We start from the raw sequence: 22,244 nt of genomic DNA on the forward strand, positions 1-22,244 counted from the left end.
GAGAGAGAGGGGCTGGAGCAGTAGCACAGCATGTAGGGTGTTTGCCTTGCACACGGCCAATCCGGGTTCGATTCCCAGCATCCCATATGTTCCCTTGAGAACTGCCAGGGGTAATTCCTGAGTGCAGAGCCCGGAGTAACCCCTGTGCTTCGCTGGGTGTGACCCAAAAAGCAAAAATAAAATAAAATAAAATGGAGAGTGAGCGAGAGAGAGAGAGAGAGAGAGAGAGAGAGAGAGAGAGAGAGAGAGAGAGAGAGAAAGAGAGTGAGTGCGTGAACGCGTGCAAGTGAGTGAGTGACTGAGTTCTTGGACTAGTCTGAGTTGGGAGTGGTGCTGGTTTGGCAGGGCCTGCAGTTTCCTCCGGGCCAGGACCGTGTCTCACTTGATGCTGGGGTAGGTGAAGAGACCTGTGGGTGCAGGGACCCGCCTGCCGGCCTGTCCAGGAAGGACCCAAGAGATGGGTGCTTGCCTCTCCTGATGCCACCTCCTGGCTCAGCAGGAAGAGAACTTGGAATTCTTGGAATTCTCAGCAGAGCTTCCATTTCCTCCCCCCTTCCCCCCAGGGGCTTCTTAGGAAGAAGATTCACCCATTTGGTTTCGGATTTTGGTTTTGAGCTGCACCTGCCAGTGCTCAGGGCTGACTCCCGGGCCCAGTGCTCAGGGATCACTCCTGGAGGGCCAGGGGACTGGATGTGGGTGCCGGGGCTCACCAGGTTGGCCGCGTGTGAGGCAAGAGTCAGAGCCCTGTTTGCGCCCTCCTGCGCCGTGATGCACCCGTTTGCAAGAGAGACGTGTCCTGATTGAGACTCACGGAACAGCCAAGCGCCAGCATCTGGCTCAGCCCGGACAGCCGGAAACGTGCTCTCAAACATTCCCCTGCTGTCAGTCAAAGCATTTGGGCCAAAGCTTTGTTTCTCATTAAGTGTTGAATCTCTTCATTTCTGACTTCTCTGCTTCTGGGGGAAAGTCGTCTTAACGCCCGCCGCAGGGATTCATTCATTTAAAAAAATTTTTTTTTTTTTTTTGCTTTTTGGGTCACACCTGGTGATGCTCAGGGGTCACTTCTGGCTCTGCACTCAGGAATTACTCCTGGCAGTGCTCGGGGGACCCTCTGGGATGCTGGGAATCGAACCCGGGTCAGCCGCGTGCAAGGTGAATGCCCTACCTGCTATGCTATTGCGCCAGCCTCAGTAGGGTGAGATTCTTGAGCTCGGTGGCTGTCACCCCTGGGAGCCGGGGGCAGGTCCCGCTTTGCAGCTGTTGCTGCGTCTTTGCAGGCGTCCTTAGCTCTGTGTGTTCTTGCGACAGTGTTTATTTGTACACACGTTAGCTCAAACCAGACCCAGCTGGAGCTGCTTCCGTGGCAGTGGTCGGGATGCCTTGGGAATTCTCAGTGGTGCCGAATCACTAGGAAGACACGCGTCAGCGATGGGGAAGTGCAGGGAGACGATGGCACCAGGACAGCCCCGTGTTTGCTTGGTGGCTTCATTCGTGCCTCTCTCCAAAGCTGGAGACACGGAGGCACGTTCGCGTGAGAGAGCGGGCACGCACAGATCCCACGACATGCGTGGCCCTGATCCGTGCCCGGAATCTTAATGACTGACTCTTGTGGCCCCTTGCGTTGTTGAGTTCAGTGGATTTACTAAACAGAGGCCCAGAGTGTGACGATCATGGAGGCTCCCACAGGGGAGAGTTTTGCTGTTGTTTGTTTTGGGGCCAAACCCAGAGGGGTGCTGCCCCAGACTTGGGGTGACTCCCAGCAGTGCTCAGGGACCATGCAATGCCGGGGCCCCCTAGGCAATGCCTGGACTCGGGTCCTTGGCGTCAACTTCCGGCCCTCCCTGGAACACAGGCCACCTCCTCTCAGGGCCTGCCTGAACACTCGCATGCTCACTCACTCGTGCTCACATGCTCACACATGCACGCTCAGGCACACAGTTCCATGCTCTCATGCACCCATGCACGCTCAGGCACACAGTTCCATGCTCTCATGCGCCCATGCCCTCTTGCAGGCATGCTCTTGTGTGCACGTGCTCACACAGTCTCCCAAGCATGCTCTTTCATGCATGCACACACACACGCTTGCACACGTGCTCATCATGCTCTCATGCATGGCTTGCACACTTTCACACTTGCTCCTGCTTTCACATATGCTCACACATACATGCTCATGCTTGCATGCTCATGGGCAGCACTGTCATGCACACACGCGATCACACATGTCTGCAGGCCCCCCTGCTCCCGTGGCTGGTCTGGGCCTGGGGCTGGGCACACTTTCCTACACAAGCCAAGTGCAGGCGCTGGGAGATGCGCCGGATGCAAATGGCCCAGACCCCCAGTACCTCTGGGCAGACACCCCCAATGTAAAAGAAAAATACGAAGACCGTTCATTAGCCTTTGGGGTGGGAGTTCCAGTCGTTGGAATGGAAGACACGGCCTCTTTTTATTTTTCGCTTATCACTTAATCACTTAACTTCCCGTTAGCCGTCGATTTGCTCGAGCGGGCGCCAGTAACGTCTCCATTTGTCCCTGTCGCGTGGTAGTGTAGCCCAATGGCATCTGTTCGCTCCGGGAACAGGAAGGGCCTCAAACCGATCGTTCATGATCTTGACGAAGAAGTCTGACCATCTGGTAGGTGGGCGGCCACGCGGTCTTTTGGCATCCCGTGGAATCCAGTCGGTAACGGCTCTAGTCCAGCGGTCGTCTTTAAATCTCATTACGTGACCAGCCCATCTGATTTTCGACACCTTGGCAAATGAGACAGCGTCCCTGATCCTTGATCGTCGACGGATGTCGGAACTCCGGATTCTTTCTCTCATTTGAGTGAAGCGTGATATTCTAAGCATAGCTCTTTCTATTCTTCTTTTTTATTTTTATTTTTTTTATTAGTGAAACACCTTGAAGTACAGTTGTAGACTTACAAACTTTCGTGCTTGGGTTTCAGTCATACAATGATCGAGTACCCACCCCTCCACCAGTGCCCATTTCCCACCACCACTGATCCCAGTAGCCCTCCCACCTCCCTGCCCCATCCCACCTTGTGGCAGGGCATTCCCTTTTGCGCTCTCTTTCCTTTAGGGTGTTGTGGTTTGCAAGAGGGGTATTGAGTGGCCATCGTGTTCGGTCTGTAGTCTACTTTCAGCACACGTCTCGCATCCCGAGCGAGTCCTCCAAACACCCTTTACTTGGTGCTCCCTTCTCTATCTGAGCTGCTTTTCCCCCAGCATGTGCTGCCGGCTTCCAAGCCGAAGCTCGGCCTCTTGTGCTCAGCTCTTCTTGGTCCTGGCTGTGGTGGGCTGGCTTCTTTCTTTCTTTCTTTCTTTCTTTCTTTCTTCTTTCTTTCTTTCTTTTTGGGTCACACCTGGTGATGCACAGGGGTTACTTCTGGCTCTGCTGCACTCAGGAGTTACTCCTGGCGGTGCTCAGGGGACCCTTTGGGATGCTGGGAATCGAACTCAGGTCGGCCTCGTGCAAGGCAAACACCCTACCTGCTGTGCTATCACTCCAGCCCCCCACCAATGCTTACTTCTGAGTCTGCCTCAGGGATCACTAGTGGCAGGGCACAGAGGATCATATGGGGTACAGAGGATCAACCCTGGGTCTGTTGCATGCAAAGCAAGCATGTAACCGGCTGTATTTTCTCCCCAAAACCTACTTTTACGTACTTTTTTTTTCCTTTTTGGATCACACCTGGCGATGCATAGGGGTTACTCCTGGCAGTGCTCGGGGGACCCTATGGGATGCTGGGAATCGAACCCGGGTCGGCCGTGTGCAAAGCAAACGCCCTACCCGCTGTGCTATTGCTCCAGCCCCGGGATTCTTTTTTTTTAAAGGGTGGTGCTCAGGGCTGACTTTTGGCTCTGTGCCCAGGGGGACTCACTCCTGGTGAGCTCAGCTGGCCATATGTGGTGCCGGGGTTCGAATCCAGGTCAGCCGTGTGCAGCGTGATGTCTTCCCTGTTGTACTGTCTTGCCAGCCTCCACCTTGAGCCTCACTCCCGTGGGCTGGCCCCTGCAGGACACGCTGCTCATGGGGGGGTGGAGTGGAAGCCCCAGGACCAACTCTCGGTCTTTCCTGCGTCGAACCCAACTCACTGAATGACCCCATCCTCTGGCCCCAGTGGGTGGTGAACCCTGCCCCCGGCCCGTTCTTCCTGTGGGTTTGGGGAGAGACCCGCTCCACTCTGACCCTTCACCTGCCAACCGGAGAGTGGGAAGGACGCAAGACAGACGGATGAACAGAAAGTCCTGTACATGGCAGTATGGACGAGTCAGAATCCTTGCTAGGGGGAAACTCCAGCCATTCAGGATGAACCCCTTTCTTTTTGGGGAGGTGTTAAAAATTGAGCAAATTCTCAGGAGGGGTCTGTTCCCCCTTTGTTTGTCCTTCTCTGTTTTGATTGTTTTTGAATCTGAGTTTCTCTCTCTCTCTCTCTCTCTTTTTTTTTTTTTTTTGTTATTTTGGGGCCCACACTCAGGGGTACTCAGGAGTTGTTCCTGGCTTTATGCTCAGAACCACTCCTGACGGGGGTGGGGTGGGGTGAGGGAACGGACCTATGGGAGCCGGGGATCAAACCCAGGCTGGCCGCATGCAGGGAAGTGCCCTGCCCACTGAGCTTTCTCTCTGGCCCCCGAGGCCAAGTCTCTGTAATGCCATTTAGAGAGGCTGCCCAGGGAGCCTGCAGATCTTCCTTAGGGACGTGAGTGACCGGTGCGGGAGCAGGACTCGCCGTGATCTGGCTTGGGGCGGCAGCGGGGTTAATGCCGCCAGTGGGTTTCCTGGGTCGGTGGCCGTGAATTCCGGCCTCACGTGCTGGCCCGTTGCTTTGCAGGGACGGTGAAGGTGAAGAGCTGCAACATCCAGGTGGGAGATCTCATCATTGTGGAGAAGGTGAGTGGGGGGGGGGTGCCTGTAGGGGCCCCGGGGCTGTGTGGGTGTGTGTGTGCGCGTGCGTGCACGCTCCCGCAGATGGTTCCCTGGCCACCTGGTGTGTATGTGCGTGTGTATGTATGCATGTGTGTGTGTGTGCTGTGTGCAGATGGTTCTCTGGCCACCTGGTGTGTGTGTGTGTGTGTGTGTGTGTGTGTGTGTGTGTACAGATGGTTCTCTGGCCACATGCGGGGTGTGTGTGTGTGTGTGTGTACAGATGGTTCTCTGGCTACCTGGAGTGTGTGTGTGTGTGTGTGTGTGTGTGTGTGTGTGTGTGTACAGGTGGTTCTCTGGCCACCTGGGGTGTGTGTGTGTGTGTGTGTGTGTGTGTGCAGATGGTTCTCTGGCCACCTGATGTGTGTGTGTGTGTGTGCATGTGTGCGTGTGTATGTGTGCACGCGCACAGATGGTGCTCTAATGTGGATGGGTTCTTATTTGGGTCTTAGGTCCTGTGTGTGTCTGTGTGTGTAGATGGCTTTCTAACCGCCTGGGGTATGTGTGTGCAAATGATGCTCTGAAGTGGGTGGGTTCTTATGCAGGCCTTGGGGGCTGTGAGTGCATGTGTGCGTGTCTGTGTGTGTGTGTGTGTTTGTGCACGCAGATGCCGCTCTGACCACCTGGCCAGGACCCTACCATGAGGTCTGGCATCTGATGGAGGATCTGATTGTGTGTGACAGAGGCATTGTTCTCAGAAAATGTGTTACACAGATTTTGTTTGGTTTTCAGTTTTTGGGGGCCACAGCCGCTAGTGCTCGGGCCTTACTCCTGGTTCTGTGCTCAGGGATCGCTCCTGGCATATGTGGCGCCGGGAGATGGGTCAGGCACACACAAGGCAAGTGTCCTCCCTGCCGTCCGCCCCACGCTCCAGCACTGTCCTACAGGCTTTTGGCTTTTTTTTGTAGTTGTTGTTCTGTTTTGTTTTGAGGCCACGTCTGGTGGTCATCCTCAGGCCTGACTCTTGGTTCTGCGCTCAGGAATCACTCCCAGTGTGCCGGGGTGGAAATCATACTTGGTTCAGGGGATCCAGCTGGGCCTGAGCCCTGAGAAGCCCTGAGCATCTCTGGTCCTCCGCAGCTCACACTTATCCGGAACAAAAAGCTTTTGCCTCTGAGACACCCACAAAACACTTTGTCCAAACAGTACCCTGAGTTAGCCCCTTCCTGCGTTCCAACACAGCCATGCACTTGGTTCCTCAGTGGAGGGACCTGCTGTTTTGAGGTTTTCGTTTGTTTGAAACTTGTTAGAAAGTCTTCCCTAGGGGCTGGAGCGATAGCACAACAGGTAGGGCTTTTGCCTTGCACGCGGCCAACCCGGGTTCGATTCCCAGCATCCCATAGGGTCCTCCGAGCACCGCCAGGAGTGATTCCTGAGTGCAGAGCCAGGAGGAACCCCTGTGCATTGTCGGGTGTGATTCAAAAAGGAAAACAAAAAAAAAATAAAGAAAAGAAAAATGAAAGTCTTCCCTAGCCATCTGCTTGCTTCCTAGGCACTTAATCTAGTTTTGACACCCTGAAAACATACACAGTGTTGCAACGGAAACCACAAAAGCCGCAAAACTTAACCACTCACCTCTGGAACAGTATCTGTGGCCTGGGAGGCGTTAGTTTCAACGTTGGGCTCTTCTGTCACTTTGAGGAATTTTGGGATGAAAGGTTCTCTAGGGGAACAGTAAAAATGGCTCCCAAAGGTCACCGTGTTGATAAGTCTGTCGCTGCAGTCAGCTCTCCTGGGGTCTCGGGAAGGCGTTGAGTTTTGACAGAGGCCCCGGAGAGCTTCAGAATCATATTTGATTGAGAAAAAAAAAAAAAGAAAAAAGAATCGTGTTGAAAGTCGTGTGTCAGCTGAGCTCTTCCAAGAGGATTAAACGCAAGAAAACGCAGCTTTGATTTGAAATGACGCTCAGACAAGCCCCTGCCCCCGCCGTGTTCTGGCAGACTTGGCAGCTCATAATTCAAGGCGGGTGGCCGGAAAGTGGGTCGAGCAGAAAGCGGGAGGGGTCACCTGTTCATGCCCCGGGTGCCAGCAGAGAAGCTGGCCAGGGTGTGGACAGGCCCTGCAGAGGGAGGGAGGGAGGGAGAGAGGGAGGGAGGGCCGGGGAGGGAAGAACGGGAGCCGTCAGCCCAGTGCTCTTCTGATTTAAGGTTTCAGTAGGGGATTAGCAGGACCTGGGAGATTCACCACAGAGTAAACCCCCCGCTGGGACAAGGTCTTGAAGAGGCCTGGGGCTTGTGTCACCCGCCACCCCCCATCCCTGCCACCCCCCTGCCTCCCCCCTACACCCCCCTCCCAAGGGCTGGGGCTGGGGCTAGCGGACACCCCACACAGTAACCTTCTTTCTTTCCCTCACCCAGAACCAGCGGGTTCCTGCCGACATGATCTTCCTGAGGACGTCGGAAAAAAACGGTAAACATCTGGGATCCATTTCGAAAATAACCATTAACCTTTCAGTGGTAATTTGGCAAAATAATCATTCGAAAATGGAACAGAAGTGAGACGATCACTTTCGGAGCCACGGAGGCGAATGAAAAACATCTTCTTTAAGGAGCCGGTTTGGGGGTGGCGGGCCTGGGGATGGCTGCCCCCCCCCCCCCCAGACACTCGGCGGCTGAGCGGCCAGGAATGCCCCCATGTGGACAGGGTGTGTGTGTTTCCCCTGAGAATATGGGGGGGGCTCTGAGGAGGGGGTGATGGTGTCTTGCCACGCTCTGCCCCAGTCTCGGAGACCCCGATGACCGCCATTGTATCCTTGGTGGCTGCCCCCATCACATCCCCCGTCTCTTCTGATTTTTTTTTTTAACTGAAGCTTCTGAGGAAATAGGACTGTCTGTGGGGGAGGGGACAAATTCGATTTGGGGATCCTCCCAGCAGTGCTCTGGGCTTACTCCTGCCTCTGCTCAGCCCCTGGAGGTACTCGGGAAACCTGATAGAGATTCTGGGGCTTGAACCCAGTTGGCTAAATGCAAGGGAAGTGCCTAACTTGCTGTAGCATTTTTCCGGTCCCCTGACTTTTTTTTTTGCTATTTGGGTCACACCTGGCAGTGCAAAGGGGTTACTCCAGGAATTCCTCCTGGCAGTGCTCAGGGGACCATATGGGATGCTGGGGATCGAACCCGGGTCTACTGCGTGCAAGGCAAATGCCCTACCTGCTGTGCTATCGCTCCAGCCCTGTATTTTGGGTTTTTATTTGCAGTGCCAGTGGTTTAAACACTGTGTGATAGAAACCCGTGTATGAGGCGGCTGCCCTGTTGAGCTGCATGCCTGTCCATTCATCGCAGGCACCTCCGAAGCCCTGGAAAACCCAGACTTGTCTGCCTTGGAGCCCATTATGGCCTGTTTCACTAGGAATCAGTTAGAAGGACAGATGAAGTTTTGTACTCCTAAGAAGCGGGTCAGGGGGCTGGAGAGATAGCACAGTGGGGAGGGCGTTTGCCTTGCACACGGCCAACCCGGGTTCGAGTCCCAGCATCCCATAGGGTGCCCTGAGCACCGCCAGGAGTAACTCCTGAGTGCAGAACCAGGAGTAACCCCGTAACCCCTGTGCATCGCCAAGTGTGACCCAAAAAGCAAAAAAAAAAAAACTGGGTCAAAGGCACCCAATTTGGGGGCTGGAGTGATAGCACAGCAGGAGGTAGGGCGTTTGCCTTGCACGTGGCCAACCCGGGTTCGATTCCCAGCATCCCATAGGGTCCCCGAGCACTACCAGGAGTAATTTCTGAGTGCATGAGCCAGGAGTATCCCCTGAGCATTGCTGGGTGTGACCCCCCTCCCCCCCAAAAAAAGGCAGCCAATTTTAAGTCTTCTTTCTTTTTCTTTCTTTCTTTCTTTCTTTTCTTTTCTTTTCTTTTTTTTTTTTTTTGCTTTATGGGTCCCACCCAGCGATGCTCAGGGGTTCCTCCTGGCTCTGCACTCAGGAATCACTCCTGGCGGTGCTCGGGGGACCCTATGGGATGCTCTGGTGGCCATGTGCAAGGCAAACACCCTCGCTGCTGTGCTATCACTCCGACCCTACAAGTCTTTTTTTTCAAAAGCTGCTGCGCTGTCCTCAGACTGGTCTCCGTGTCCTCGTCTGTGAAACGGGCACTCTGGGTCGGGGTCCTCCTCCCCGCCTGCCTGGTGGAGCTCAGCGCGCCCCTGGGAGGCTGTTGGGGTCTGGCCCCTCTCACTATTCTAGGTGCCGGGCGCAGGACATGGCCACCCCAGGGCTGTGTGTGGGTGCCGGACCCCTGCCCTGCGTCCTTGTGTACCTCTCTTGAGAGTGCGGTGGCGAGCTCGCGCGTGGCGTTCGTGCCCACGGAAGCCAGGGCTCAGGACAGCAGTGCCCGTGGAAGTCGCCTCACCTGACCCGGCCTAGCCTGGCTCCGGGTGCCGGCACCCCCGGACACCCCTGGGGGGCAGCTTCCCCACGCCAGCCCCTGTGGGTTCTCTACACCACCAGAGCCAGTCTGAGCGAGCCCGTGAGGGCGGCTTCCCGCAGGGTCAGGAAGTGGAGACGACCCCAGCCTCCCCTCCCCCCCCAGGCTCTTGCTTCTTGCGGACGGACCAGCTGGACGGGGAGACGGACTGGAAACTGCGGCTGCCAGTGGCCTGCACGCAGAGGCTCCCCACTGCCGCCGTGAGCAACCTCCAGGGAGGGACCCCAGAGCTGGGTGTGGAGGCCTGGACCCAGATTGGGTGGGGGAAGGGGTGCCCAGAGCCTCAAACACATGCTGGGTCCAAGTAACGTGGCCGCGCGCAGTGATGGGCCCTTTCACAGATGTTGGGAGTCGGCAAGCCCCCACAAGACACCACTGTCATGGGCGCCCCTTCCCGCCCCCCCAACTTCCCAGGTTCTTCCTGGCGCCCTCTGCTGGCCGCAGCTGAACCTGCTCTAGCTTGGCTGCCTGGGCGGAAATCCCCCACCCGCCCTCCAACACACGCTCCTTGTGTCTTGTCCCCCCCTGGACAGGACCTGCTCCAGATCCGCTCCTACATCTACGCCGAGGAGCCCAACATCGACATCCACAACTTCGTGGGCACTTTCACCAGAGTACGTGGGAGCGGCTGAGCGCAGCTGGGCAGGGGTGGGGGGGGCGGGTGGGGGTGCTGACCTCCCTGCACCAGACCCCTTCCCCCCTGCTCCCAGTGCTCCCCCTGGCATCTGCGCCGTGCTCAGAAGGGCGCACTGCCCGCCTGGGAGCTCGTGTCCGTGACACTCTCCTGAGTGGCTCGTCCTGTGGACTGTCCACTCTCCTGGGCTGGGGCGGCCGCCAGGACTGGAATCTCAAGTACCGCTGGAATTTGGGTTTCGTCGTTTCCAGTGGGTGATGATGATGTGGTTGTATTCTAAGAGTGCTCTGAATTGCGTTAGGGACAGAGGACAGTGCATAGAGACCCCAGTGACAAGCTTCTTCCTCTTTCTCAGCGGGTGGGCTGGCTGGCTGGGGGGTCTCCTGACCTCGCTCTTACATTTGAGTTCATGCTCTAGGTTAGAGACTCGCTATCACTGTCACTGTCCTCCTGTTGTTCACGATTTGCTCGTAACATTGTGAAACTTGTTGTTACTGTGTTTGGCATATTTGCTCGAGCGGGCCCAGTAACATTGTGAAAACTTGTTGTGACTGTGTTTGGCATATTGAATATGTCAAGAGTAGCTTGCCAGGCTTTGCTGTGCGAGCGAGATACTCTCGGTAGCTTGCCGGGCTCTTCGAGAGGGGCGGAGGAATCGAACTCGGGTCGACCAGGTTGGCCTCGTGCAAGGCAAACGTCCTACCCACTGTGCTATCCCTCCAGCCCAGGTTAGAGACTAGCTTTTTTTTTTTTAAGCTTTGGCTTTTGGGGTCACACCCAGTGATGCTCAGGGGTTCCTCCTGGCTCTGCACTCAGGAATTACACCTGGTGGGGTTGGGGGACCCTATGGGATGCCGGGGATTGGACGTGGGTTGGCCGTGTGCAAGGCAAACGCCCTCCCCGCTGTGCTATCGCTCCAGCCCCGAGACCTGCACTTCTTTTCTGTTTTTCCCTGTGTTTTGGGGGCCACGCCCAGCGTGCCAGGAGGCTGCTCCCAGCTCTGTGCCAGGGTCACCAGGCCAGGTGTCGGGGGCCGACCTGCTCCTCTCCCGCTTCCTGACGTGTGCCGTGCCCCTGATGCCTCTGGCTCGTGTCTGAAGTCTCCTGGGCCCGGAGACGCCCCTGTGGGCAGGCCGGGAATGGGGCGCCCCCCTGACCCATTCACCCCTCTCAGTCTCGGAAGAACGGGGTTGGCAGCTGCCATGCGTTCTGCCTTTCACGGTGGTGACCGTGTCCGTGTCTCTTCCAGGAGGACAGCGACCCACCCATCAGCGAGAGCCTGAGCATCGAGAATGCCCTGTGGGCGGGCACCGTCATTGCATCCGGTGAGAGCACTGGCCAGGAGTAGCTCCTGGCAGCCGGCCCGGAAAGTAGGACTTGGTGTTTTCCCACCAGCTTCTCCCGGAGACGCCCCCGGTGTCTAGACCCCCACGCCCGCATCCAGGAGAGAGGCCGCTATGGTGGGGGTCGCGCCCCGGGGAACAGACCCCATCTCGGTCTCTCCCAGAAAGGGGGGTGCCGTTTCATAGCTGCTGTGACTCCCACTGGGACAGGGACTCCCTCCTGCCCAGGAAGGGGCTGCGGACCTGGGAGACCCTGGGGGACGCCACCAGGTGGTGGGGGCCCCGTTTTCAATCCTGGGGTGGAGGAGAGCAGAAGGGCCCAGGAGCTGAGCAGAACGTGTGACGTGTGGGGACAGATTCGTGATTTATGATTTGTCAATTGATTTGTGTGTGAGTATGTGTGTGTGTGCCTGAGTGTGAGTGTAGACGTATGTGATTATGAGAGTGTGTGAGAGTAGGTATATGTGTGTGTGAGTGTGAGTGAGTGTGTGCATGTGAGTTTGTGTGAGTGTGAGAGTGGGTATTTGTGTGTGTGAGAGTGTATGTGTGTGTGACTGTGGGTGTGTGAATGTCAGTGTGTATGTGTGAGTGAGTGTGTGATTGTGTGTGTGTTTGTGTGTATAAGTGTGTGTATGTTTGTGCTTATGAGTGTGTGTGTGTGTGTGTGTGTGTTTTGTCGGGGTTGAGCCCTTGTAGGCAAGTAGATGACTTCATTTTCTCCCCACATTTCAAACCCAGCCCTCGTTCTTGCAAGGCATGCACAGGGGTGAAAGCACTTGCCTGGGGCTGGGCTGTGAGTCCAGAGGCTGAGGAGTTTGCCTTGCACGTGCTGACCTGGGTCCATCTCTGGCACCACATGTTGTTCCCCGAGCACCATGAAGGGTCACTCCTGAGCACAGAGCCAGGAGCAGCCCCTGGGTACTGCCCGGTGTGGCCCCGATCCCCAGGGAGGTGACTAGGAGTGAGTAGAGGATCTGGAAGGCGTGGATTTCCCCCCTGCATCACCAGAAATGATTTTTAAAAAAAGACGTGGAGGTGGGCTGGAAAGATGGCCCAGGGCTAAGATGCTTGGTGGCGGGCTTGCTCCTGCCCGTGGACACCTGTCATGCCCCTTTAAGCGTGGGCCAAGGAGACCACGGCCTGCCCTGCCACCCCTGCCTGGTCCACAGATGCCCAGCCCAGACAGCCTGGGCACACGTGGAGATGCGCCCCCCGAGGCGTAGGGGGGTGGGTGGTTGGTGGGCCTGGTTCTGTGGAGCGTGCCCAGCGGGCAGTGCCCCCGGGGTGCCACCCGTCCTGTGGACTGCCGGGTTGGGGGTCTGAGAGTTGGTGGGCGCTCTTGGGGGAGGGGATCTGGGAGCCGGCGGGCGTCGTGGGGGAATTGGGGGTGGGTCACGTCAGTGTGGGGGTGGGAGAGCTGGCGGGTGCTCACTCACAGCCTTCGCCCGGCTTGTGTCGCTGCAGGCACCGTGGTGGGGGTCGTGCTGTACACGGGCAGAGAGCTCCGGAGCGTCATGAACACTTCCAACCCGCGGAGCAAGGTGTGTGGGTGCCGGGTGCCCCCCGCGATCGTGAGGGCGGAGGTGGGGGCAGGAGGCGGGGGTCAGGGCTGTGCTCCAGGTGTGCTCCCTGGCATGCTGTCCCGGGCGGTGCTTGGTCTCTGTGGGTCCCGGCACCCAGGCCCAGGCAGCGACGGCAGTGAACCGTTGGGCTGCTTCTCTGAGTAGTGCCAGGAGGGGCCTCCGGAGCCCCCTTAGTCGTGCCTGGGAAACCCCCTGGCGCCGATGGCGTCATGTACTAGCAACCGTCTGAGCATCTGTGTACGGTGCATGGGTGCGTACAGGCCTGTATGGACTCACAGACTCACAGACACGCATACTCACTGACACACAGACAGGTACACAGACTCACGGACACACAGACTTACGGACACACAGACTCACGGACAAACGGACACACAGACTCACAGACACAAACATATAGACACACACAGACACACAGATACATGGACTCACAGACTCACAGACACATGGACACCCAGACTCACGACACACAGACTCATGGACACACAGACTCACAGACACACAGACTCACAGACACATGGACATACAGACTCATAGACACAGACATATAGACACACAGACACACAGACTCGCAGGTACACGGACATACAGACTCATAGACACACACAGACTCACAGACAACAGACTCACAGACACAAAGACTCACAGACACATGGATACACAGACTCACGAACACACGGATACACAGACACATAGACACAGACATATAGACACACACAGACACACGTACTCACGGACTGACAGATTCACAGACTCATGGACACAGGGACACACAGATTCACGGAGACATGGACTCCTGGGCACACAGACTCACGGACTCGCATAGACTCACAGACACAGACACACAGACACAGGCTCACAGACACACGGACACAGACACACAGACACACAGGTACAGACTCACAGACTCACAGACACACAGACACAGGCTCACGCACTCACAGACTCAGCGACTTGCGGCCCGGCTCGGCTCTGCCTGTGGCAGCAGCTCAGGGCCCCGGGCCGCCCCCAGCTGCCTGGCCCCGGCCTCACACTCGCTCGCCCTCTGACCCTCTGCCTCCAAGTGGAAGAGCTGAACGCAGTTCAGTGACGTCTCCGGTGTTTTTATTTTATGTTTTGGCAGGGCGGGGAGAGGTGCTACCCGCAGCTCTCAGGGTTGCTCTGTGCTCACGGATCCCTGCTGGCAGGCTCAGGGGACCACGGGAGGTTCCATTTCCAGCCCAGGGTAGCTGCATGCCGGCAAGTCCCTTCCCTGCTGTGTGCTGGCTCTCTAGTCCTATGTGGACATACATATATATCTCACTGTCATTGTCCTCCCATTTTTCATCAGTTTGCTTGAGCGGGCCCAGAAACATTGTGAGACTTGTTGTTACTGTGTCTGGCATATCGAATGCACCACAGGGAGCTTGCCAGGCTCTGCCGTGCAGGCGAGATACTCTCGGTAGCTTGCTGGGCTCTCCGAGAGGAATCAAACCCGGGCCGTGTGCAAGGCAAATGCCCTACCCGCTGTGCTATGGCTCCATATAATTTCTTTTTTCTTTTTTTGCTGCGGTTTTGTTTGTGCCACACCTGGTAGTGTTCAGGGCTTACTCCTGGCTCTGAGCTCAGGGATTACCCCGCAGGCTTGGGGGGCCATATGGGATGCAGGAGATTTAATGTGGGTCAGCCACATGCAAGGCGAATGCCCTGGCCACTGTCCATCGCTCCAACCCCTCTAGCCTCCTATATTTTTAATTTTCAGTGTGGCTACAAATTTATAAAACTTGAAGTTTTTGTTTGTAGGTCACACCCGGTGCTGCTCAGGGGTCACTCCTGGCTCTGCACTCAGGAATCACTCCTGGTGGTGCTTGGGTTCCTTATGGCATGTGGGGATCGAACCCGGGTCGGCTGCTTGAAAGGCACTAGCCACTGTGCTGTCTCTCCAGCTCTCATACCTGACGTGTTTAAAAGTAAAAATAAAAAAGGAAGTGCCAAGGGGACACAGAATGATGCCTTACAAGACCTGGACTAGATGCTCCGTCTCCAGCATGGGTCATGGTCATACCACGTGACAGCCGTCCTCACAGGGGCATGTCACGGGAGGGACGTGTGAGTCTTTGCTCAGCCCGTGGAAGTTAGTCAGGTGTGCCGGTGACGTGGGCTGGAGGGACGTCCCTTGGAATGAACATGTCCTGAGGAGACTACGGATATTTGTCCGTGAGTCTGCGCCAGAGCCCTGAGCTGCGGTCTGGTGGGTGCAGAGTCTGGGGGCTTTTTGACTTTGGGGCCATCTTTGGTTTGGGGTCCCTGCGTGCAGCACCACCAAATGTGTGTCCCCATCTGTCATGTTGTGGGTTAAAAAGAAAGTGAGGAGGGACTGGAGCGATAGGCCAGTGGGAAGACTTTTGCCTTCCTGCATCCGGACCCAGGTTTGATCCCCGGCACCCCGCTTTGTCCCCCCCAAACCCTGCCAGGAGAAATCCCTGAGCACAGAGCCAGGAGTCAGCCCTGAGCACCACTCGATGTGGTCCAAAGACCAATAATTTAAAAAATTAACAAGCAGGGCAGAAGAGAGAGTACAGTGCATAAGGTGGTTGCGCTATCCACAGCCAACCCGGATTCAAATCCTGGCATCAAAAGTGGAGCCCTGCCAGGAGTGATCCCTGAGCACAGAACCAAGAATGAGTCCTGAGCACAGAGATGAGAATCAGCCCTGAGCACAGAATCAGGAGTGAGCCCTGAGCATTGAGCCAGGGTGAGCATAGAGCCAGGAGTTGAGCCCTGAGCACAGAGCTGAGAGTGAGTCCTGAGCACAGAGCTGGGAGTGAGCCCTGAGCACAGAGGCTAGGGGTCAGCCCTGAGCACAGAGCCAGGAGTGATAATTGAGCACAGAGCCGAGAGTCAGCCCTGAGCACAGAGCCGGGAGTGAGCCCTGAGCACAGAGCCAGGAGTGAGCCTTGAGCACAGAGCCGGGAGTGAGCCCTGAGCACAGAGCCGGGAGTGAGCCTTGAGCACAGAGCCGGGAGTGAGCCCTGAGCACAGAGCCGGGAGTGAGCCCTGAGCACAGAGCAGGGAGTGAGTCCTGATCACAGAGCCAGGAGTCAGCCCTGAGCACAGAGCCGGGAGTCAGCCCTGAGCACAGAGCCAGGAGTGAGCCCTGAGCACAGAGCCGGGAGTGAGCCCTGAGCACAGAGCCGGGAGTGAGCCCTGAGCACAGAGCCAGGAGTGAGCCCTGAGCTCAGAGCCGGGAGTGAGCCCTGAGCACAGAGCAGGGAGTGAGCCCTGAGCACAGAGCCGGTAGTCAGCCCCGATCACAGAGCCGGGAGTCAGCCCTGGGCACCGCCAGGTGTGGTGTGGCCCACAGACCAAAAACTAGTCAACGAAAGTAAGAGCCGAGTTCTGTGCGGTGCCCGGCACGTCTGTTCTGAGCCTGCCCGAGGAACCCGCGTGTTTGGCCGACAGGCCCCGCCGGCCGTCTCAGAGAAGGCGGCACCCAGGGGGGCTGTGGGCCCGGCCCGTGAGCACCCAGCTTCCCTCTCGCCCGCCGCAGATCGGCCTGTTCGACCTGGAGGTGAACTGCCTCACGAAGATCCTGTTCGGCGCGCTGGTGGTGGTGTCGCTGGTGATGGTGGCCCTGCAGCACTTTGCCGGCCGCTGGTACCTGCAGATCATCCGCTTCCTCCTGCTCTTCTCCAACATCATCCCCATCAGGTGAGCGGGGCCGGGCGCCGCGTCTCCCACCTGCAGGGGGGTGGGGGGGACTGCCGCCGGCTGGTGGCCAGGGGCGTGGAGGGACGTGCCCGTCCCGGGGACCCTCTCTCTCTCTCTTTCTCTCTCTCTCTCTCTCTCTCTCTCTCTCTCTCTCTCTCTTTCTCTCTCCCTCTCGACTTTTTGGGCCACATCTGGCGATGCTCAGGGGTGACTCCTGGCTCTGCACTCAGGAATTTCTCCTGGTGGTGCGCGGGGGACCCTGTGGGATGCTGGAGATTGAACCTGGGTCGGCCGCGTGCAGGACAAATAAATGCTCTTTCCGCTGTGCTGTCGCTCTGGCCCCGGGGACCCTCTCCCAGTGACTGCGGGAGAGCCGCGTGCCCCCGGTCTGAGCCCAGAGCACTGCCGGGTGCAGCCCCGAGACACAGTGAGCCCCAGAAGGGCCCGGGCTGCCCCCGGCATCCCGCTGACCGCTCCGCCTCCTCAGCCTGCGTGTGAACTTGGACATGGGCAAGATCGTGTACAGCTGGATGATCCGCCGGGACCCCAAGATCCCCGGCACCGTCGTGCGCTCCAGCACCATCCCCGAGCAGCTGGGCAGAATCTCCTACCTGCTCACCGATAAGACAGGTGGGCGGCCAGGGGGCGGCGGCTGGGGGGGCGGGGAGGGGGCACCCGGGGGGGTTACCCAGGGGGTGTCTGAGCCAGAGCCGGGCCCGGCAGGTGCGGGGTTCCAGAGTAGGGCCCCCTGAGGGGAAGTGGGGGGGAAGCCCCCACGTGCCTCCCCAGAGCTGCCATCCAGTGACTTCCGACTCGAACCCGCTCAGGTCCTGGGGCCCCTCACGGCAGACTCTGGTTGGCTCAGCCCGGGCCATGAGCACCCTCTCGGCCAGTGGACTGCGTGGGGCCCCCAGATGGACACTCCCTCTCACCCGCCCACCAGGATTTCTTTTCCCGGCGGTCCTGGTGCCCGTTGTTGCCCTGGCCTTGCAGAGCCGGCGACTGAACTGGGCTCAGACGAGTGCAAGGCCTGACCTCTGACCCCTGGCCCCTGCACGGTCTCTTCAGCCCCTGGATGTAACTTTCGGGGATTTTTGTTGTACGTTTTTGTTTTTGTGCAGTGCTCAGGGGTTGCTCCTGGCTCGCTGCTCAGGACTCACTCCTGGTGTGGCTAGATTCCCTGCTCGTCCTTTTTTTTTTTTTTTTTCCTTTTTTTTGGATATTGGGCCATACCCAACAGTGCTCAGGGCTTGCTCCTGAATCTGCTCAGGGATCACTCCTAGTGGTGCTCGGGGACCCTGTGGGGTGCCGGGGATCAAACCCAGGTCAGCAGCGTGCAAGGCCAGCGCCCTCCCTGCGGTTCCGTCTCTCTGGCCCCTCCCAGATGTAACGTAAGAAAGAGCCGGGGTGGGTGGGCAGACGGGTGCCAACACCTGTCCGTGATAAACAGGAACATCTGGACAAGTCCCCCAGAGTGAAAGCTGGCCCGGGCAATAGGGCAGCGGGCCGGGGGGCTGGCCTTGCACGCAGTTGAGCGGGTTCAATCCCCGGCACCCCATGTGACCTCCCAAGCCTGCCAGGCGCCACCCCTGAGTTCAGAGCCAGGACTAAGCCCTGAGCACAGCCAGGGGTGGCCCCCACCCCCCAAAAAAATACCCCCCAAAAAACCCAAAACCGAAAAAAAACCCCGTCCTGACCCAGTGACGCTGGTCCCGTTGCAGGAACTCTGACGCAGAACGAGATGGTTTTCAAACGGCTCCATCTGGGCACTGTAGCCTATGGGCCCGACTCCATGGATGAAGTGCAGAGCCACATCTTCAGTGTGTACACGCAGGTAATACACGTGTCCCACCTCGGAACCCCTCGGGGCGGCGGGGATGCACTCTCCCCCACCAGGAGGGTGGGCAGGGGCTCCTAGTCACGGGACAAGTTAGTGGCGTGGCCGGGTGGGACGGGCTCGTGGCTCGGGATTCAGCTACTGCAGGCTGGCGGCCCACTGGCTTCTCATGTCATCGCTGACCCCAGCCATGTGACCGTCCATCAGATGCTGGTTTTATCTGGGGGGGTTTCCCACAAGGGCCGGGGGTCCCCCAGTGCTGCTCGGCTGACTGGGCGGGTGTTTCTGTCTTAGCCCCACTGAGGGAGGCCCGGGTGCTGTCGGGTTGGGGCCACAGGGTACTTGGGGGTCCATCCGTTGTAGTGCTGGGGATTGTGAGGTTGTTGGCGTTTCACCCGGAGTCCCACGCGGGCAGAGTGTCCCCACAGCCCGGGGTCCCGAGGGTCTCCTCTCCCTTCCCGTCCCTTGCCTGCTCCATACCCTTGGCCTTCCTCCCTCCTTAAATTCTGTTTGTGGGTCACACCCGGCGATGCTCAGGCCTGACTCCTGGCTCTGCACTCAGGAGTCACTCAGAAATCACTCCTGGCGGTGCTCGAGGGACCCTATGGGGATGCCGGGGATCGAACCTGGGTCAGCCCAGTGCAAGGCAAACACCTTCCCCACTATACTCTCACTCAGACTCCCGTATTTAACAGCTAACTTCTAGAACATTCGTTTGCGGATACTCTAGCTTCCAGGGTCCTTCCTGCAAATCAAGCTGGGCGCCTCTGTGTTGCTGGTGGGGGGTGAGGTGGGATGGGGTGGGCCTTTAACCGGTGACCAGCACTGTCTGGTGACCGGCCGGCATGCTAGAGCCCTCGCTCCTCTGAGACTCTTCTGCTTCTGGGTCACACCTCGCTGTGCTCAGGGATCACTCCTGGTGGGCCCGGGGGGCCAGATGGGGTGCCGGGGATGGGCCCCGGCTGGGCCAGGTTTGCACCTGTGCACCGTACTATCCCTCTGGCCCCGTCACGGTGCTCAACATTTTAATTTTTTTAAATTTTGGGTCACAGTTGGAGATGCTCAGGGCTTACTCTGGACTCTGGGCGTGTGTGTGCATGTTTGTGTGTGTGTGTATGTGCACGCGTGTGTGTGTGCATGTATGTGTGTGCACGTGTGTGTGCGCGTGTGCATGTGTGTGTGTATGCGCGTGTGTGCCTGTTGTGCTGTGTGTGTCTGTGTGCTGTGTGTGTGCAGGGTCTGGGGGACCGTGTGGGGTGCTGGGACTTCTCCTTGGTGGTCTGGCACCTGGACACAGATCCGGTCTTATCTGGGACTGCCCCTTTTCCATGAGTCTCTGCATCTCATTTGTGTGCATGAGAGAGAGAGAGAGAGAGAGAGAGAGAGAGAGAGAGAGGAAGAGAGAGAGGGAGAGAGAGAGAAAGAGAGAGAAGGAGAGAGAGAGAGGGAGAGAGAGGGAGAAAGAGAAGGAGGGAGAGAGTGAGAAAGAGAAGGAGAGAGGAAGAGAGAGAGAGGGAGAAAGAGAGGGAGAGGGAGAGAGAGGCGTGAGCATTGTAGGATGTGAGCCCCCCCCATGCCCTGGCCAAGTGGGGGGCTGCGTTTGCATCTCTTCCTCCCGACCACTGACCTCCGAGGCTCGAGGCTCGTCCTGCCCTTCCTCCCGAGACAGCGGGGACTTCCCCCGGGGCAGCAGCTCGAACCTGCCCGCTGCCCGCCACATCTGGTTCTGTTTTGCCCTGTTGTTAGTCAAGGGAGGAGAAGCGTGTGCAGAGCCCGGGAGCGTGGGGAACTGTTGCATATGGGAGGGGGGTCTCGGGGCTGGGCCTGGCCGTGCCACGCCCCCCGAGTGTCCCACCGGGCTGTCATCTGGAAACGAGGAGAGTGTCGTTGGGGGCACCTGGGTGAGGACCCTTTGCCCGGTCATCCTAGGGGGACCGTGGGCCTCACCTCTCCTTATTCCCTGGCTTGTGTGTGGGTCCCGCAGGGCTGGGCCATCTGTGCGTCACCCGGGGTCTCTCTGGGCCCTCGATTCACCTGGAAGCCGGACCCAGGACTCAGCCCACTCCCCTGGCTCCCTCCCTGGGCTGGCTTGTCACCTAGAGACGGCAGATCAGGTTGCAGGCTGGAGAGACAGCTCAGTGGATGGATGAGGCTCGCCTGGCATGTGGCTGACCAGGGTTCAGTTCCCATCAGGTCCCCCCAGTGCGACTCTGGAGCCCAGAGTTAGCTCCGAGTCCTGCGGGCGTGGCCCCCCGACTCGGAAAGAAATCAGGTCGCCGTAGCATCCCCGAGGTGGGGAAGGCCGCCGTCGTCGGTTCAAAATCCCCCACCAGGAAAACTTGGCAGCCCGACCAAGCCGGAGCCAGAGGTCTTGTCCTGGCCTGATGGTCAGCAGTAATTTGGTCCAGGTGCCGGGAACGTGGCCAACCGGCCGGCCGCGGACGCTCGAGTCAGAGCGTGAATGTAATTACTGAGCTTCGGTGGAGCCGAGAGAAGCCTCCGTCCGTCTTTCTTCTTGCGGATCATTTCAGAGTTAAATTCTTTATAATGAAAAGCACTTGGCAAATAATGATTCGTTTAAGCCCGAGCTCTGATTCATGGCTCTAATTATTGTTACCAGGCTGTGCCCTTTGGCCTGGAAGTGAAACACATATCCTTTGACACCAGAGGTTAACGGAGCAGGAAGCCAGGGCGGGTGTGTGTGTGTGTGTGTGTGTGTGTGTGTGTGTGTGTGTGTGTGTGTGCGCGCCTCTGTGACCAGAATAATTCAGTAATTGTCTAATTACCCAGGGAGTCCAGCGCGATGGCTAAAAATAGTATTCAAAAATGAAACGGGAGCCCTTCTCTTGGGTCTCGGAACCCATCTGTTGTCTATGTGGGCAACCCTTGGCTCGTGGGGATGAAACCCAACTTGTTGTAAAGGATCGGGTCGATTCTCTTTCTGTTGGATAAAAGATGTTTTTAATGAAACGTGGCATCCAGTGATCCGTAAACACGTCTAAGTTTCCGGGGCTGGGCTAACCATGCCGGATTATTGTTGGAGGTCCCCAGTCTGGATGCACGATTTTAAGTCTGGAACTGGGGTGGGGAGGGGCACTTGCTTTGTGTGCGGCTCACCCGAGTTTTTTTTTATTTAGTTTTTTTCTTTTTGGGTCACACCTAGCGATGCTCAGGGGTTATCACTCCTGGCGGTGCTCGGGGGACCCTATGGGATGCTGGGAATCGAACCCAGGTCGGCCGCATGCAAGGCAAACGCCCTCCCCGCTGTGCTATCGCTCCAGCCCCTCACCCGAGTTTAATCTCTGGTATCCCTGAGCACAGAGCTCGGCGTAAGTCCCGGGCACAGCTGGGTATGGTACAAAATAAAATAAAATTTATAGCTGAGACTGGAGTGATGCTAGGAGGGAGGGCAGTTGCCTTGCCTATGGCCAACCCGGGTTCGGTCCCCTGCACCCCTTGTGGTCCCAGTGTGCCCCACCAGGAGTGGTCCCTGAGTGCAGAGCCCTGAGCACCTCTGGGTGCGGCCGCCCCAGACAAAACAAACAAATCTGGAAACGGTGTTGGTCAAGTTCAGTTATTTCTTCTTCGGGAGAAAGAATTTGTGTCCAGTGGGGTCTCCACGCGCTCCCACCCCCTTGTGCTGGCCCCTTTATCACCACCGTCACCCCGTGTCTAGGTATGGGGTCTCACATGGCACCGGAGTGTCCTCAGGTGGCCGAGCCAATCTCCAGGGGGAGACCGGGCAGAGGGAAAGCCTGGGCTCAGTTGGGGGGCCGGCCAGCAGAGCTGCGTGGATGGGGGGGGCTTCAGGGAGGG

General features: G+C 57.7%; 1 protein-coding gene across 3 annotated transcripts in view; it reads left to right on the forward strand.

Annotated features, from left to right (window-relative positions):
• ATP9A (ATPase phospholipid transporting 9A (putative)) overlaps positions 1-22,244 on the forward strand; it is an 86,871-nt gene that overhangs the window by 44,569 nt on the left and 20,058 nt on the right. For all 3 annotated transcript variants that reach the window (XM_056107472.1, XM_056107471.1, XM_056107473.1), the window contains exons 5-13: positions 4,832-4,890; positions 7,281-7,332; positions 9,447-9,541; positions 9,875-9,955; positions 11,225-11,300; positions 12,783-12,859; positions 16,431-16,591; positions 17,079-17,221; positions 18,313-18,425. In XM_056107472.1, the coding sequence (XP_055963447.1) occupies positions 4,832-4,890; positions 7,281-7,332; positions 9,447-9,541; positions 9,875-9,955; positions 11,225-11,300; positions 12,783-12,859; positions 16,431-16,591; positions 17,079-17,221; positions 18,313-18,425 (857 nt within the window). The remainder of the gene's footprint in view (positions 1-4,831; positions 4,891-7,280; positions 7,333-9,446; positions 9,542-9,874; positions 9,956-11,224; positions 11,301-12,782; positions 12,860-16,430; positions 16,592-17,078; positions 17,222-18,312; positions 18,426-22,244) is intronic.

This window comes from Sorex fumeus, unplaced genomic scaffold (genome assembly GCF_029834395.1).
Source record: "Sorex fumeus unplaced genomic scaffold, SorFum_2.1 ptg000166l, whole genome shotgun sequence".
NCBI classification, from domain to species: domain Eukaryota; kingdom Metazoa; phylum Chordata; class Mammalia; order Eulipotyphla; family Soricidae; genus Sorex; species Sorex fumeus.